At 30.7% G+C, this 16374-nt stretch overlaps 3 protein-coding genes across 5 annotated transcripts; 2 read left to right on the top strand and 1 right to left on the bottom strand.

Annotated features, from left to right (window-relative positions):
- Positions 1 to 101: 101 nt before the first annotated feature.
- LOC141455815 (calcium and integrin-binding protein 1-like) lies at positions 102 to 3791 on the top strand. 3 transcript variants are annotated; one of them, XM_074131235.1, is made up of 5 exons: positions 102 to 243; positions 310 to 344; positions 491 to 738; positions 1800 to 1998; positions 3433 to 3791. In XM_074131235.1, exons 1-5 carry the CDS (start codon positions 193 to 195, stop codon positions 3434 to 3436), a joined length of 537 nt encoding a protein of 178 aa, XP_073987336.1. In that variant the 5' UTR covers positions 102 to 192; the 3' UTR covers positions 3437 to 3791. The 3 variants fall into 3 exon arrangements, with proteins under 3 accessions (XP_073987336.1, XP_073987335.1, XP_073987337.1); XM_074131234.1 differs by lacking the exon at positions 3433 to 3791 and adding an exon at positions 2921 to 3394; XM_074131236.1 differs by lacking the exons at positions 310 to 344; positions 3433 to 3791 and adding an exon at positions 2921 to 3394.
- On the bottom strand, positions 3252 to 4257 carry LOC141455818 (oligosaccharyltransferase complex subunit ostc-A). Its single transcript, XM_074131240.1, has 4 exons — positions 4020 to 4257; positions 3868 to 3941; positions 3531 to 3748; positions 3252 to 3439 (listed from the first exon to the last, which is right to left on the bottom strand). Exons 1-4 carry the CDS (start codon positions 4156 to 4158, stop codon positions 3421 to 3423), a joined length of 450 nt encoding a protein of 149 aa, XP_073987341.1. The 5' UTR covers positions 4159 to 4257; the 3' UTR covers positions 3252 to 3420.
- Positions 4258 to 4453: 196 nt separating this feature from the next.
- Positions 4454 to 14513, top strand: Mo25 (calcium binding protein Mo25). Its single transcript, XM_074131231.1, has 9 exons — positions 4454 to 4688; positions 4891 to 5002; positions 5135 to 5302; positions 5536 to 5654; positions 6220 to 6388; positions 7703 to 7867; positions 8784 to 8888; positions 8967 to 9266; positions 10864 to 14513. The coding sequence occupies exons 2-8, from the start codon at positions 4901 to 4903 to the stop codon at positions 9201 to 9203; spliced, it is 1065 nt and encodes a 354-aa protein (XP_073987332.1). The 5' UTR covers positions 4454 to 4688; positions 4891 to 4900; the 3' UTR covers positions 9204 to 9266; positions 10864 to 14513.
- Positions 14514 to 16374: the final 1861 nt, after the last annotated feature.

Here is a 16374-nt window from a genome sequence, read left to right as displayed (position 1 = left end):
TCCGTAAAGTATTTCCGAAATATCGTAAGCAAGTTGAGTTTACCATTAAATAAATGGAAAGCTGTGTTATTAAAACTTACCCTAGCTTACTGTAGCTTTCTTTTCAAAAAGAAAAGAAACTTTGAAGTCCAGGTGAAAGCTTGAAGACGTATCTGTGAAGCATTTGAACAATTAAAGCTGCAGTTAGTAGCAATGGGTCAAGGTACCAGCCAGTTCACAGATGAAGAATTACAAGATTATGAGGTCTCTGATCTGAAATTTTAATTATGTATTGTAGTTATATTTCTTTAACACTAATTGCATTTTTAGGACCTGACATATTTCACTAAAAAGGAAGTTTTGCAGTAAGTTAATTTGTTTGCTTAAAGAAACAAACTTAATGTTCCAAACATTGTTTTGTTTAATTACAAAAGTATTTAATGCATGTTTCTAAAATTCAGTATTTTAAATAGTATATTGCATATGTAATTATATACATATTGTTTTAAAGTGCCCATCAGAAGTTTAAAGCTCTTGCTCCTGAGAAAGTTGGACACAATCGAAATGCCAAATTACCAATGAATAAGGTGCTGCATTATCCTGAACTTCGAGTCAATCCGTTTGGAGATCGTATATGTAAGGTTTTTAGCTCAAACCAAGATGGTGATTGTACGTTTGAGGATTTTCTCGATATGATGTCGGTGTTTAGCGATTCTACGCCGAAATCCGTAAAAGCTGAACATGCTTTCAGAGTGTTCGGTAAGCCATTGTAATAACAATGTTTTTCATGTGTCTTTGGTGTTAATTTTACAACAAATAATTATTTTATTTGCTCCAGTCTAAAATTGCAAGGAAATGTTTAGAGGCATAGAGCACCTAGGGCTATTCAGTATTGACATCCAGCCAAAATAGACAGTTCTTAGCATTTTTTTTCTGTACATTTCTTCTTTGCCTTCGGAATAGAAGGTATCGGTGAAATTTTGGTACCCTAGTTTAACACATAAACTGAGCTCCTCATTCGTTCAAAAAGTGATTATGTGGTCTCCACTTGGCAATTTTGACCCATGATTTCTGTAAATTTGCTTGAATTCATCAACAGAAATCATTTATTAAAAATTTATTAAAATGTTTTTATAGCATTTTTGTTTTAATGTTAAAAAAAACTTACATTAAGAATTCTCAGTTAAAATTATTTGTACTAGAAAAGAAATAGCTGTAATCATAAATTTTAAAGGAACTGCAGTGTACAAAGAGTAGTAGCATTCATGGTAATTGCAATACCATGTACTTGCGGATTTTACACATTGTACTTACTAAAATTGATATAGTTTGTCGTCCCATCCTCAATAAGTTTTAGGACGCTGCCTAAAACAGTTGATCTGCACTAGCGATAAACATTTATAGTTTATGAATTTTGCAATGATTTTATTGTTTATTACGGTTGGACACATTGCACTGAGACAAATACCAGCTGCTTTCCAAAATTCCAAGATACCACTTTTATTTGTGGCCTTCTATCCTCTTATATTATTGGTAAAAATGATAATTTAAAAGAAAGCCCGATTGCACTAATTAAAGCTTTGGTTAAATTTAAATATGGTTTTCATTAGGTTTCTGTGTATACATTCAATACGTCGGCTAATCTACATCTTATTCATTGCTGAACCACACAAAGAATTTTAAAACTATAGAGACGGCTGGTGTACTTAACATTATTTCTTATTAAATCAACTCAATAAAAAAGACTATTTCTACAATGTCTTCGATTCATGAAATGGTGAATTTTTTTTTAAACTAAAAAGCTGTATTTTCTTTTCTAGATTTCGACGGAGATGATATGCTTGGAGTTCGTGATCTGCGAGAAACAATTGACCGACTAACCGCTCCACATCGACTTACCGATCAAGAAATGGCGCATCTTATTCAAAACATTTTAACTGAAGCCGATTTAGATGATGATGGAGCTCTCTCGTTTGCAGAATTTGAACAAGTAATTGATAGATCTCCAGATTTTGAAAGGTATTTTTCATGATTGGTTCTAGAGAAAACCTTGTTTTTTTTGGTATTATCTCAGCGATGGACTAGCCATCTCCTTTCTCCAACCATTAAGACTAATTCTACTTTCCTTGTCCTGTTCCTGAGCTTTTATTTGTCGCCCAGAGGTTTATTCATCCACAATTTGATCCTTTTCCATCTTTTAACTTACGTCGTAAGTTGGGTCAAATTCCCTTTTGTTTCAATGTTGACAACAGTATGATTGTCCTCAGCTCCATCTTAAAGAGCGTAATTTTAGTTGCTGTCAAATGATTCGTAATTTAAATACCGTCTAAAAAGACCAAAACATCCTTTTATTCCCTGTAATTCTGTTTTTCTGGCAGTAAACATCTAATCAAAATTCTTTAGCGATTGCCTCCGTTTCTAAAAAAAAAAAAAAAAAAAAAAAAAAAAAAAAAAACGCCTTTAACTCCGATTGTGAATTGGCTAAGATTGCCACTATCGTCCAGACTGGTCTTTCCACCCTAGGATACTATTTAAGCCTAGATTATAGTCAGCCTTCGTATTTCTAAAACATCTATAATTAACGTCAGCGACATTCGATAAGACTAGTTTAAAAATAAAATTTTTGGTCAACAATCTCATAGAATTTGGATGCAATTACAGACAACAAATAAACTATTTTTTAAGGCGTGTCAACATCTGAGGTTGGCGCCCGGAGTTTTTTTTTCAGTGCACTGCTGGCATCCCGGACAGTGTTCTCTCGTTACAAACTACATCACCAGATAGTGAGCATTAAGGAACTTCTAGGAAGAGAATTTCTAATGACCAGCAGCTGGATTCAAACCCAGGATCTCCGATTGGAATCCTGTATTCGCTAACCACCCTGCTAATCCCTTCCCTGTTAATGTTTTCAATTTAAATTATTTAATGTATTCTGTTGCAGAATGTTCAAAATCCAGCTCTAGGCACAAAGCAAAATTGAATTTATTTATTTATATATTTTATATGTATAAAAATGAAGTTATTAATGGTAAATGGACGAGGCTATTATGTAAAAATATGAATTAAGCAATATTTTTATCCGTATTAACAAAAGTTCGAGGATAGAAATGATGATAAATGCTAAGAAGACTTCTTCTACGATAGTTTAAATTATAATACCTTCGGACTATGGACACATTTTGTTATATTTTTTTCTTTTTACTATAAACCCTAATTGAACTTCAAATTTTAAATGTACTATCTGTAGGGAAATATGTTTTAAAAAAATTCCCTGTAATATTATTTTTTATATTTAAAATTGTGGAATCTTAAAAAAGAACAAAAAATGGCTGAATGTCATCTATTCTTTTCGTAAGTGAATGTTTATTTCAATAAAATGCAGTTGAAATACTCCAGCAATCACATTACTCCTTCATTATGGTATTTTATTTTTCCTTACACTCATGTCCGTAGGTAACCGCTGCAAATTAAAACAAAAAAGAACAATTTGATAGCACTAGTGGAAATCAATAACCAGAATAGGAAATGTTAAAAAAAAGATGAGTACTCACGGCAATTTCATACGCATAAACACCCAACATGCTATAAATGAAACAGTTACACAAATAAACCCCACAGCTATCAGAAGGATTCTATTTAATTTCGGTGTCGTTGGATTGTGCGTATGATCAAGAATAACAAAACCTAAACCACCTAAGGTAAATAGGAATGAAGATGCTAATCCTTCCATTATGTATTGACCATTAACACGGTAAGGCATAAAAGCAACCTGAAATGAATATTTAAAAAAAGAAATAAATTAATTTTTTCATCATAGTTTTTCTATTCTAATTTTACGTATTAATCTCTATCAAGCCAGGATTACTTCACAGAAACTAATATATATACCGGTCTCGAATGTCCATGCTCATCTGTGGTGGAACCTACGCTTGGAGGTTCTATAATTACATCGTAAATTATTCCTATAATAAAAGCAATTTTAAGAAGTAAGTCATTAATTAGTAATAAACAGTACTTTCAACAATAAATTCTATTACAACCTCCGGTTACTAAGAAGTAAGACAAAAGTACGAAAGAATACATGACCATAGCAGATGGTTGTTGCAACCACGATGGTTTTTTCAATTTTAAGTTAGGAGGATCTAAAAAAATTAGCGGTGATGCAAAAATATATTCCATTGTTATAATTATTTTGCTTTTGAAATACGAATAATGCACTGATTACAAGGGCACCACACTACGTTGCACAATTGGAAGGTTATATTTACATAGTAAATAAACGTATGTGAATCAGTAAGCGCTTTTAAACAATATAGTACTTCTAATCAACAAGAGTAGTTTAAAAAATGATCTAAAGTAATCTATAATTTTACATGTAAAATATATGCACATTTTAATTAATCAATATTTCATTTTTATGCATAGTACACTTTAAAAGAATTAGCTGATAATCATGGCACCATTCAATAATTATTTCTTCGAGGTCGAGCAGTTAACTGCTGATAACTTCAAGATGGTCGTGCTTAAAGGATTTTTATAGTTGAGAAAGGAATTGTTTCTAGTTTTTTAAATTTAAGTTGTTTGCCACATTATTTATAGTTATCAGCCGCTTTTTAAAATTGGATATTCATTGTATGTGCAATTGCTAATAATTAATTTAATTTTCTATTAATGGTGCAGTGATAAATTTTTTCTTGAATAGTTGACAGGTCTGTAGTATTTGATATCTTAAATGTAGTTTGCATCATTTGTTAATGAAAACGATATATGCTTAAAAGTTTCAAGTGACATAATTTCTAATTTTAAAGAAATTTTACATTCTTACTATCATGGTTATTGTTTTGGCTTTCGATGGCTTTAACCGGAATTTGATTGTGCGTTGATGATTTTACAATTATCTTTAATTTCTAGAAAATTTGAAATGCCTTTATTTGGAAAGTCCCAAAAGAGTCCTGCTGAGGTAGTAAAAGCCCTCAAAGAAGCAGTTAATGCCCTGGAAAGAGGTGAAAAAAAATTAGAAAAGGTAGGAATAACTTAGTAAATGCAAATAGGGGCGGTTGATTATATTCTCATATATCACTAATAATTGGAATGTTAAAAATAATCCAATCGCACTTATCTTTTTATAAAATTATTCTTATTTTGTGTACTCAAGGCCCAAGAGGATGTAAGTAAAAATCTTGTTCTTATAAAAAATATGCTGTACGGAACATCCGATACTGAACCACAGACAGACATAATAGTTGCTCAGCTAGCTCAAGAATTGTATAACAGTAATCTACTTCTAATGCTCATACAAAACTTGAATAGGATAGACTTTGAGGTAATGATATGTTGTTTAAATATATCTATAATGTGATTGTTACCAAATGTAGTATTATTGACAGGTGACAGTTATTTTGCAATTTGTTTGGAATAAAAAAAATAAGATTCCCTGCGTTTGCAGATTTTATCTTTTAAACACATTACACTAACTGATATAATCGCGTTATTTTTTTTTTTTTGTATTTTTCGCTGTTCATGAACTTTTACTAATGATGTCCTCCATCTCCTCAGGGAAAAAAAGACGTTGCTCAGGTTTTCAACAATATCCTTCGTCGACAAATTGGTACCAGATCTCCTACTGTAGAATATATTTGCACCAAACCAGAGATACTTTTTACTTTAATGAATGGGTAAGTAGAGCTTAAATTTATTGTATTTCTGTAAGTGAAAATAAGGTCCCAGTTTAGATTGTCCGTTAATATGTTAACAGAAGTTTATTCTCCATAAATTTTAATCTAATTAAAAAAGTTTTTTTAATAGCATAGTTGTGCTTAATTTTGGTGTTCATTGGAAAAGAGAAATTCACTCCTTAAAAAAATCTGATTTCGTTCAACTTTTTTAAAAATTTTTTGTTTTTGTCGCTAGTGATTGACATTACCATAGACTGTGGCGTGAATAAGATTATATGTTGATTTAATTTTATCTAAAAATAGTTTTATTCTATTATTTCTTAGTTATTATCCTTCGTAGGACGCTAATTTTCTTAATTCTAAGTTTCTGATTTACATAGATTTTCTTATTCGGAACTTTATAAGTGGAAGGTGTAATAAATTCCAACCTTTACTGCTAGACCAAATTTGAAAGTGGATTAAAATTCGAAACCGTTCTAATCTAAATAAGTTCATTATAACTAAATAAAAGATGACTACCCTTGATAAAAAATTGTCTTAAATTACGTATTTTTTAACTAATCAGGTACGAACATCAAGAGATTGCATTAAATTGCGGCACAATGTTGAGAGAATGTGCTAGATATGAAGCACTGGCGAAAATTATGCTTCACTCAGATGATTTTTTCAATTTCTTTCGATACGTTGAAGTTTCAACATTTGATATTGCATCAGATGCTTTTTCTACGTTTAAAGTAAGTTTATTAAAAGAACTGAGTTTTCTTAACAAAAAAAAAATGGTTGGGTTTTGAACAAGATTTAAATAAAATCAAACGGAATTACAAAAATTGTGTTCCAATTATCAATTGTACCTTCTCAATTAGTGAGTTACGTTAATAACATGTATGATTATGCTTACTACTTGGCCCAAACTGACTAGACGTCGATTCTCGAAAACGTAACTATTTTGATCTAGTAGGCGATTCTTGTAAGGCCCTAATAAGTACTAGTCGTTTGGCTAGACACTTTTAGACATGTAGACAAGTGTAGATATTTTTATTAATACACAGCAATGTGCACAACGCCTCGGCTCTTTTTACGACTGCCTTAATGTTTATTCATTATTTATTTAAAAAATAATGAATCATTAATAATAAATAAATAATGAGTGGACGTCAAAAGTAGTTTGACTAGAGAAATAACAGTAGTACGATCTTATAGCAGGACTGTTTCGTCAGTATTTAAACATCTTAGTATTATGATAAATTAAAGCACAAAAAGCTATTCGTACTCAGTTCAGATCTATCTTATTCCCGTATTTCTTTTTTTTATTAAACATTTAGTAAGTTGAGGACTACAGATTTTTATTGTTGTATATTTCCATTAATCTGATTGTCTGATCATTTCTTCACTCCGACTTACAAAATAACAATGATTATCGACAAAAAAGTAGTAAAATAAAAATAGTGTATATACAATTATGAGTAAACGTAAAAAATGAACTACAAACGTAACCCCGAATTGAGCACCAAGCTGATAAGACTCAGTGTAGATTGTAGAGGTTCGACGAGATGGACAAAAGGTATTAGATATTTTAGGGATAGTCAACCCACTACCAATGATATGTTTACTAATTTCTTTCATGTTTCGGGGGAAAACCGCCAGTCGGCCGAACAGCCGATTTTGCAACAAAGTAACTTTAAAGCCACTTGAAGATGAGTGAACCTTTTCTATTAATGATGCAAGTCATCTACATTTTCTGAGAAAACAATGATTTTGATGTACCTCTACGGAATAGGGATCTTGAACAGGATCCTAGGTGTGGTGTAGGGCTAACCGTCGATCTGCAGATCTGTCCTTTAAAGTCTTTAAGTTTGGCCGTTGTAGAAACTAATAAATTTCAGAAAGTACATTTGATAAATAAACTCTCATTGTAATTTTGTTTGTTTTCATTTCATCTATATGAAAAACCCACCATTCTTTTATGATAACTTTGCATTTAATTACAATTTACATTAAATTCATTAGTTTTAATTTTACCTTTTTTTCATGTCTTATTTTATTATTAGGAATTACTAACTCGACACAAGATGTTGTGCGCCGAATTTCTGGAGTTAAATTATGACAAAGTATTTTCACATTATCAACGGCTTCTCAATTCAGAAAATTATGTAACAAGAAGGCAGAGTCTTAAATTATTAGGAGAATTGCTATTAGACAGACATAATTTTACTGTAAGTTTTATAAATTTGTTTATTTAAGTTACTTTCGTACTTAACAACTCTTTGTTGTAGGTCTTTATAGTGTTTGTCAATATTCGAAATTCGGAATACAGCTTCTACTTGAAAATTAAAACAAGAAATATCGTTCCCCAGGTCTATGCAACTTCCGTTTGATCATTTTTTCTTGAAGTCTAGAATTTTATGAAGTTAAAAAATGAAATTCAAAAATATTAATTTCTTATAAATTCATCATATAAAATTCGTTTTGTCTAAAATAACCGACCAGTTAACAAGGTTTATCGTTTCCTAGAATGAATTCATTAAAATAAATGCTAAAACTTTGCATATAATTTATCACATAACAAATTTATCATTCAGTAAAGTAAAGTAGTCGCCTATATTTTCAGGCAGGACTTAGCGTCCAACTACCATTTACTAGGTGTCGTGGACGGAGGCGACTAGCAAACGTACTTTACTATTTCTTATTTAACCATTAAATAAAATCCAAGGCCAAGACCGGGAATCGAACCCAGTACCACAATGCATATTAGCCTAGCAGGTCTCGCCTCTTAACCGCTCGGCTACCAAGGCGCCTTATTAAAATTTATCATTCACCAAATAATAATTTAAGATAATTGCTAAAAAGAAAAAAAAAATTATACTGTAAAAGTTTCAGTAAAATTCATCATATAATGTAATGATTATTATTCTACAATGGTACATTATAGTGTAACCAACATGCCTCTTCTAGAAATTCACTAAAATGAATGATTTCTATAAAATGACATTAATGTAAAATGTACAATCAGTACATCAAGTTAACAGAATATCGTGTCTAATTTTCAAGAAAAAAAAAAATTGTGGAGTTTGACCGTAATTGTAAATGTTCCTTTTTTGTTACTTTTGATTCACATTATCGATTATTTAGGTGATGACAAGGTACATATCGAACCCGGACAATCTGAAGCTAATGATGAATATGTTGAAAGAGAAATCTCGTAATATTCAATTCGAAGCTTTTCATGTTTTTAAGGTAATATATTTTAATTTTCTATTTCATTCATTTAATTCTTTTAACATGTGATATTAAATTATTTTCTTTTATTTATAGGTTTTTGTAGCCAACCCTAACAAACCGAAACCAATTTTAGATATACTTCTGCGTAATCAGGATAAACTAGTCGATTTCTTGACGAAATTCCATACTGACCGTTCAGAGGATGAACAGTTTAACGATGAGAAAGCCTACCTGATCAAACAAATTAGAGAGTTGAAGCCACTGCCAATGTCGGCCGCTACCTCGTCCATGCCAAGCCCTGGCACCACCGCCAATGCCGCAGATCACTAGCACATCACTATTGTGCCACTACTGTTATACATTTTGGGACTTCAACAACTGCTACTCTGCTTGGTAAACATCTAATTTTCTCTCCCTTTCTCTTCCAATTATGTATTTTTTCTCTCTTTCTCTTAATCGGTTATTAACTGTTTATTTTGATTATTTAATATGTAAATAGTCTATGTTCATTTTGAAAATAATAAACCAAAATTGTAGGTTCAAAATTTCTTTTGTTCAAGATTTGTCTCATCTTTTTAAATAAATAATTTTTAACTTTGTAATTTCGCCCTCCTATAATAAAAAGTAGAAAAGAAAATAAATATAGGAAACTAATTTTCTAAATTATCTTTTTTATTGTTGGTTTAACTTATCTGTTTATTATTTCCTAAACATCAATAAAGTTTATCTCTCATAAAACACCACCTCTGTTACGAACATCTTCAGTATTTTCGAATACTTGTCTCTCATTAATAAAAACAGAATATTGTTAGTTTTTTTTTTCAATTGAAGTAGAAATTTGCCATTCATTTATTATAAATACGAATAACGATTTTTTTCTGGATATTTTTCATGGATGTGATTTATTTTTTGTCAAAAAATTTGTCCTTAATAAATAAGATCTACAAAATTTAGAAAATTGTGCTTGCAGCTTTGTAAGATGGCTTTATTGGGCATTCGAAGTATTTATAATAAAGTTAAAAATTTTTGCGAGCCCACGGTTCCTCCCAACATGGAGGGTTTATTCCGTGAAAGTTAATTTTAAAAAATTTGGCACGTACGCAAGAATTCACTTACTAGGGAAAGAAAACAACTATATAATGTTCATATTCTATACATAAAGTTTTAAGAAATACCATCCAAAGAGCTTTTAAAACAATCCTAACAACTTTTAACATACTGCGTTCGTAAAGGCCTACCTTTTCCGAAAAAAAATTGTCTTAGTGGATTTTGAAGGTGCTTTAAAACATAAACATAAGCTTCCTTCCAAAACAATTCCAGTTACAAAGTCATTACCTCCTGCTAAAAAGTTGCTCCAAATTCTAATAATCCTGTATTAGACAAATAAGAAATAAAAGTCAATTAAAATTACTGTGAGAATAAAAATGTTAAGAGATGATTTCTTCCTACTTAAATTTTTCAATTTGTGGGTTTTAATTTTTATTATTTATTTTTTGTTTTATTTACCGCTTCATTTGTTTCAATCTAAAGTGGAAAACCATTATTGGAAAAAGTATCGTAAAAAAATAAAATAAAATAAATAAACACGATCGTAACTGTTCCTTTAACTAGAATCAAAAATGATTATTTCATCGATCATCATTCTAGCTAGCTAATAGCCGTCAAGAAAGAAAGTTTAAAGTTGTTAAGAAAGTTCAAATTCTTTTAGATATGCTGGTTATAGAGAATTACAGTTTAAATGCAAATTAATTTATGCGGTTTATAATTTTTCATTATTTTATTTAAATTTTTGTCGCTTAATTAGGTGGAATTTTAAGAATATAAATATTGTACACATATCAATCTCAACTCTTTCTAAAATCAATTACATAATATTTAAAACTGCAAATTTTTACCACTGTGTATTTTAGTATTTAATAAAATCTTTCTTTTCTTTATAAACCATTTTACATACATAAATTTCATTGTATATTTGAACTTAATTTCACAGTTCGTTGTGGTCCTATATTAAAGAGCAACCCGAGTGTGCAATTTCCAGGATGAAGAATAAAAATATAATTAAGATGGCTTCTGACTGGCCAGAAAAGTAAAAAAAATTATAAATTACTAGGATGTAATAAACAGATTTTTTTGTTTTTGTCAGCAAGAAGAAGAAAAAAAAAAAAATCCAGGCCTTTGGCCTTTTTTTTAAAGTAGTTAAAATAATTTTTAACTAGTTGTAGTTCTTCAATATTCTGTTATTCTTTCTTATTAATCTATAACGTCGCATTAGAAAGTTTGACCAAGAAAAAGAAAATCTCTTTTATAATTACTATATAGCAATTAAAACCTATAGTGCACCAATTACTAAATCAGTGATAAAATTCTACGAAAAAAGGAATCGAATTGTCGATATTAGCGCTTTGAAGTCGAAAAATTATCCTCAGTTTCTTACAACTCAAAATAAATTTTAATAAAATAAGAGATATTAAGAAAATTCTAACTTTAAAAAATTATTTTAATTTTTATTGTATTCTATAAAAATTCTTTTTTTTTTTTTCCTTACAATAAAAACAATTAATGGACCAAAATTCACAATGTATTATGTTACGAGAAAAATACTAACAATTTTGAGGTTACAATATACATCTTTTTTTCATTTCCCTTATTTTTAGTGTATACCGTCTCATCAAAGCTAAAAATTTGGATTTTATTTATTATGAATACTCATAACAAGGAACATTAAAAATTATTTTTATTAAAATTTACCAGTGAATGTCCATGTAACTTTGTACATGGTCAAGCACCTATTTTCAATCTCTTTTAAACCTTTTACTACTCTTTTTTTAACATTTTAAAATATATGTAGAAAACAAAAAAAAAAAATAATTGCCATGTGATTGAATTTCAAAATTTGTTAAAGAAAATAAAAATATATTGCCTTTTAAAAAGAAATAAAAATTTACTTTGTCTCTTATATTTAATTCATTTTTACATTTTAAATTTTCATTTCACTCTTAGAATTTTCTTAAAAGTTATAATACTAGGAGAAATCAAACCGTGGTTAATTCTAAAAATGGTTAAAACTAGATGGTATTTGTTAGTGAAATGAATTTCAAAATTAATTATTAAAACATGAAGTTGAATCATTCTAGATTTTTCTAAATAGCATTAATAATAATTGTCTTTTAAAGATACAAAATGTAAGTTAGTTTGAACGATTAATAGCAAAAAATTATTCGGTAATTTTCTTTTGATAGTGAATAATAATAAAGAATGTTTATGTGTTCAACCTGGATTTTTTATTTTACTTTTACTTTTATTAATTTATTTTTTGAGCAATTTCCAATATAATATGTTCATGTAAATACTCTCATGCAAAAAGATAGGACACTCCTTTTATTAAAAATGCTATTTTTGGTCCGGATGTTGAGACTTAGAGAATTAAGAAAATATCTCTCCTGACCTTTTCTAAAACCTTGAGTTTCCCGCCTGGTGATTGGAGGCATGAGTTGATCGGAACTCATTTCGGAATAAGATACTTCTCTGTTGCTCAAATGAAATTGCTGCATCACTTTGAATGAGTTCAAGATCATAGGAAGATTGCCTCTACTCATTTTTACTAGTGTAGAAGCTCAAGGATGAACTTACAGGAGCAGCAGCTTGAAATCTATCTCGAAACCCCGCAGTTCAAACTCACCTCGGTCGAGCCTATTCTTCTTACCTCAAACTCATAGTACATAATTTCCTAAACAATAGTTTTCAAATAATGCTCAATCCTTTGCCCTATCCTGTGTGGGTGCTGTATAAATCTAGAACATGGTCCTGTTTTCCAGATACGCAGTCAAAAGTGGCTTCTTACTGTGCCGGCCCTTGTAGTTCTTCGAGAAATTTACTTTTTTCTTAAGATCCTGAATCCCCCCTTCCCTAAATAATTTTTTAATATTATCTCCTCTGGACCCAAATTGCAAAGATTTATAATATCATAAACTACCACAGAGATGCTGTCAGACGAAATATACGAGGCCTTACTTAAAGCGCCCTGCTCTAAGGGATCAATGCTTTTATTTCCCCTGCAGGGAGACCTCTTTAGTTATTCGACATTGATTGGTATGGCCCGTCACTCATTATCCTTTGTGATAAGCTGCCTCTGTAGAGTCCCGTAGGAGTCTGTAGACTCTGTGTTTTTTTTTTACTGGTGGGTTGCCACAGTTCCCCTACATAAGTGGGTTTTCAACATAATCGCATGCCAACCATGCTGTAGCCCGGAGGTCGAATATTCCTTGGATTTTCCAGAAATTATGTGTGTATACCATGTGAGTCAGTGCAGAGTTGTTCATCTTGTTAGGCTGGAAAACCTACAGGGACGTCAAGATCCTTGAAGAGGCCCTCCACACCCTAAGGGCATTGGGTATTAAAGTCACCGTAATTTAAAATTTAAGCATATTATTGAGACATTATATTTCCACTACCCCCTCATATTTTGCACCACCTTCCCTTCCTCATGAAAAATAAATACAGATTAAGGTCGAAGTAACTAAAGTAGTTCTTTTCCCTCAGGGGATGAATTGAAGTTTTAAGCGTTTAAAAGTCTCTCATAACCACCCGCAACCAAAAAACAATTCAAATTTTGTTTTGTTAGAGAGCAGAACATACCTAGTAAATGAAAGCGAAGTTTTACAATACATTTGAATTCAACCTATATCTCAAAAAGCCATGGGTTTTTTAGATTTTTTTCTCACCCGAATGAACGTTACATATAATTTATAAATCAATGTTTTTTACTTGTTAATTAGACCTGCAAAATTATTTTATTTGTATTAATACATGTATAAATTTACTTTTATTTATGAACATTTAAAAAAAAAAAGGTAATAGAAATTTAGTTATTTGTGATCACGCGGAGTATTGTTGGTCTTAATCTAAAATAAGTCAGAGATTGAGAAATTAAAACAAATTTAATGAAAGAAGAAAGTTTTAAATAAGAGTGTATAAGTAAATTGAGAAAAATTATTGCATTATTTTTTGCTTATAAATAAATAATATATATTTAATTAATATATGGAGGATTTCATTTGGAATAAATGATTTTTTCATTATATATTTGTAAAAAAAAAGTACTTTTAAATAAATTCGAAAAAAAGATGAAAACAAGGTTTGTAATGTTATGTGTACTTTTATTTATTTAATTAAATTCTATTATTTTGGGGGATAGGCGCGAACATTCTTAGTCATAAAATAATAAATTTAATATTAACAAGAATATTTAAGAAAAAACTTTGGGGATCCCAGAAGAGAAATATATATTTTAAATTCCTTATGTAAAATGTTATTTAATTTATTGCATACAATTGTAATTTTTGTTGAATAAAGTAATTAATATACTATTTTCCTTCGAATTTTTTTGTTTATTATTAAAAGTTAAATCTAAAAGAAATATATTCATGTACTTCGAGAATTGTTACGAAGATCAGTCCTAAAAATATATTCAATTTAAATTATTTTGGATTGTTTGGCGTCATATTTATCATTATGAGTGATGGTTATGGATTCAATTTTTATTACAGTAAGAAAGAGTCAACGAATATAAATAAAAGCGTGAAAAGAGATTAAAATAAGATTTTTTTTTAATTTAAAAAAATAAATAGAAATTGAAACATTTTTGAAGTATTTTTTATTATTTCACGTCTTCCTATTTAGGTTACCAAATCCTTACATTCAAATATTTTCGTAGCTAAGGCTTAGCCCAGATTCTGGCCTCCAAAATATTTCGTCTCTTTCCTACGTCTCTACCCTCAGTCATCGTCTCAACAGGTCTACAAAGTCAATTAAACCTCGAGCCACTTGGTGCAATAGGCAAGATTCAAGCGGGCCACAACATATTTACAAATTTTTCCGAGTTTACCAATATCTAGATTCAAAGACTGAGAACAGACAATCTTCAATAAGGTGGATAGATGTTTATCAGTCAATCTTGTTCTGTATGCCACTTTATTTCATTTCTTAGACGGAAATAGTTGCTCGCACAATAACGTACTCTCAAAAACAACAAAATTTTTGCAGCCAACATTTTTGGATATCTCTCAGCTAATTAAGAATATATTTTGAGAGTTCCTACTTCGTTTTTAAAACCGATTCATTCTGGAATTCCACTGAGAATGGCAGACATATGGCTTCCAAACGTCACTGGAACTAAGTCAGCGTGTTTATACAAGCCCACTGGCCCCCAGGAAAGGCCTTGGGCCACGTGTATACTCGTCTTCAGTAGATAACGGAAACTGGGAATTGTGTGTACGATATTGCCTCGATCCTCCCCTAAGCGCTATTTTCTTCATGAAAACTTTTTCTATTTTCATTTTATTTCAGTACATCGTGGGCCACAAGAGATTACCTAGTTTGACACCCCTAGTCTACAACAATTTTGACGTTCCCATCTACTTCGTTCTTACCCATCTGTTCCTATTGATATCATTGGTGAAGAGTAAACTTGCTCTTTCTTATTAAGGGGGTTCGCTGATCTGCAATCCGCAATCCCTGATCTTATTAAAGAGGAAGAGAACATTTGTCTTAATTTAAGAGTTCCAATAGGTTGTACTGAAGTCTAATCTTTATTTGGACATCGCTACTTCAATCATTTTAATTAATTCACCTATTTAGATGTCTTTTAGCTATGGCTAGCATATTCTTCTGAACCGATTTAGGACACTTTGAAGTTTATGAAAAGATGGTGCATGATTAAATAGTTTTCCCTAAGATTTGTCCTATATATTTGACCTTTTCTTCAAGTAGCACTACGTATGCGTCCCTTTAGGCGCCCCTTTGTATAAGGTGGAAGCCTACTTAAATTAACAGAATAAAAATTGATATGCTGGTTAAGAAGAGAAATACGTTCTATAATTGTAGATTTCGAGGACAACCCATTTTATGGGTTATACAAATTACCTTTATTCCACTCCTCAGCAGCCCCCATTCCTAGTAACTAGATGCTCTCTCATCTGAGGAAGCTCTGAATAAATTAACACAAGTCAATCGTTTTTAGTGAGCAACCAATTCTGTATTCGCTTGCTGGCTACTGGCGAGTGTAGCGCTTTTTTCTTATTTGGTTCAAAAGCTGTACAAGGAATCAGCAGGTTATGACTTACACCCTACTCCTTTGGTTTGGCCCATTTAGCTTTATTAAAAAATCAATGTGGGCGAGACACTCATTACTATTATGGTCGGGTCCTACCGTCTAAAATTATGGGGAATACTTTAAAAATTTCTTTTGCGTCGATGCAATTGACCTTTGAACTAACACGGCTTTGGTTCTTCACTGCCTGTTCAATTTTCGTATAAACTGTCACCTGGCAACAAATTATGTAACGCTTTATAATTACGCTCACTTCGTTTCAATATAAAAGATTACTCCAAGTCAAAATAAATTTTCTTATAAACAATTTTTTTTTTTAAATGATAGAATGAGTAACTGTGATGACTAAGGTACTACAAGGGATTAGTGGACCTCTTGCCTTGGTGAAAACTT

Source organism: Rhodnius prolixus, unplaced genomic scaffold (genome assembly GCF_049639745.1).
Source record: "Rhodnius prolixus isolate KJV_2025 unplaced genomic scaffold, Rpr scaffold_4, whole genome shotgun sequence".
In the NCBI taxonomy this organism is placed as follows: domain Eukaryota; kingdom Metazoa; phylum Arthropoda; class Insecta; order Hemiptera; family Reduviidae; genus Rhodnius; species Rhodnius prolixus.
This window is presented reverse-complemented; position numbering and strand designations above follow the sequence as displayed.

Bases quoted from the DNA above. Each gene is read 5' to 3' on its own strand.
- LOC141455815 (XM_074131234.1), top strand. From the start codon at position 193: ATGGGTCAAGGTACCAGCCAGTTCACAGATGAAGAATTACAAGATTAT. The intron at 345-490 runs GTAAGTTAATTT...ATTGTTTTAAAG, and splicing joins ACTAAAAAGGAAGTTTTGCA to TGCCCATCAGAAGTTTAAAG. The intron at 739-1,799 runs GTAAGCCATTGT...TTTCTTTTCTAG, and splicing joins ACATGCTTTCAGAGTGTTCG to ATTTCGACGGAGATGATATG.
- LOC141455818 (XM_074131240.1), bottom strand. From the start codon at position 4,158: ATGGAATATATTTTTGCATCACCGCTAATTTTTTTAGATCCTCCTAAC. The intron at 3,942-4,019 runs GTTGTAATAGAA...CTTTTATTATAG, and splicing joins TTACTTCTTAGTAACCGGAG to GAATAATTTACGATGTAATT. The intron at 3,749-3,867 runs GTATATATATTA...TATTCATTTCAG, and splicing joins AGCATGGACATTCGAGACCG to GTTGCTTTTATGCCTTACCG.
- Mo25 (XM_074131231.1), top strand. From the start codon at position 4,901: ATGCCTTTATTTGGAAAGTCCCAAAAGAGTCCTGCTGAGGTAGTAAAA. The intron at 6,389-7,702 runs GTAAGTTTATTA...TTTTATTATTAG, and splicing joins ATGCTTTTTCTACGTTTAAA to GAATTACTAACTCGACACAA. The intron at 7,868-8,783 runs GTAAGTTTTATA...TCGATTATTTAG, and splicing joins TAGACAGACATAATTTTACT to GTGATGACAAGGTACATATC.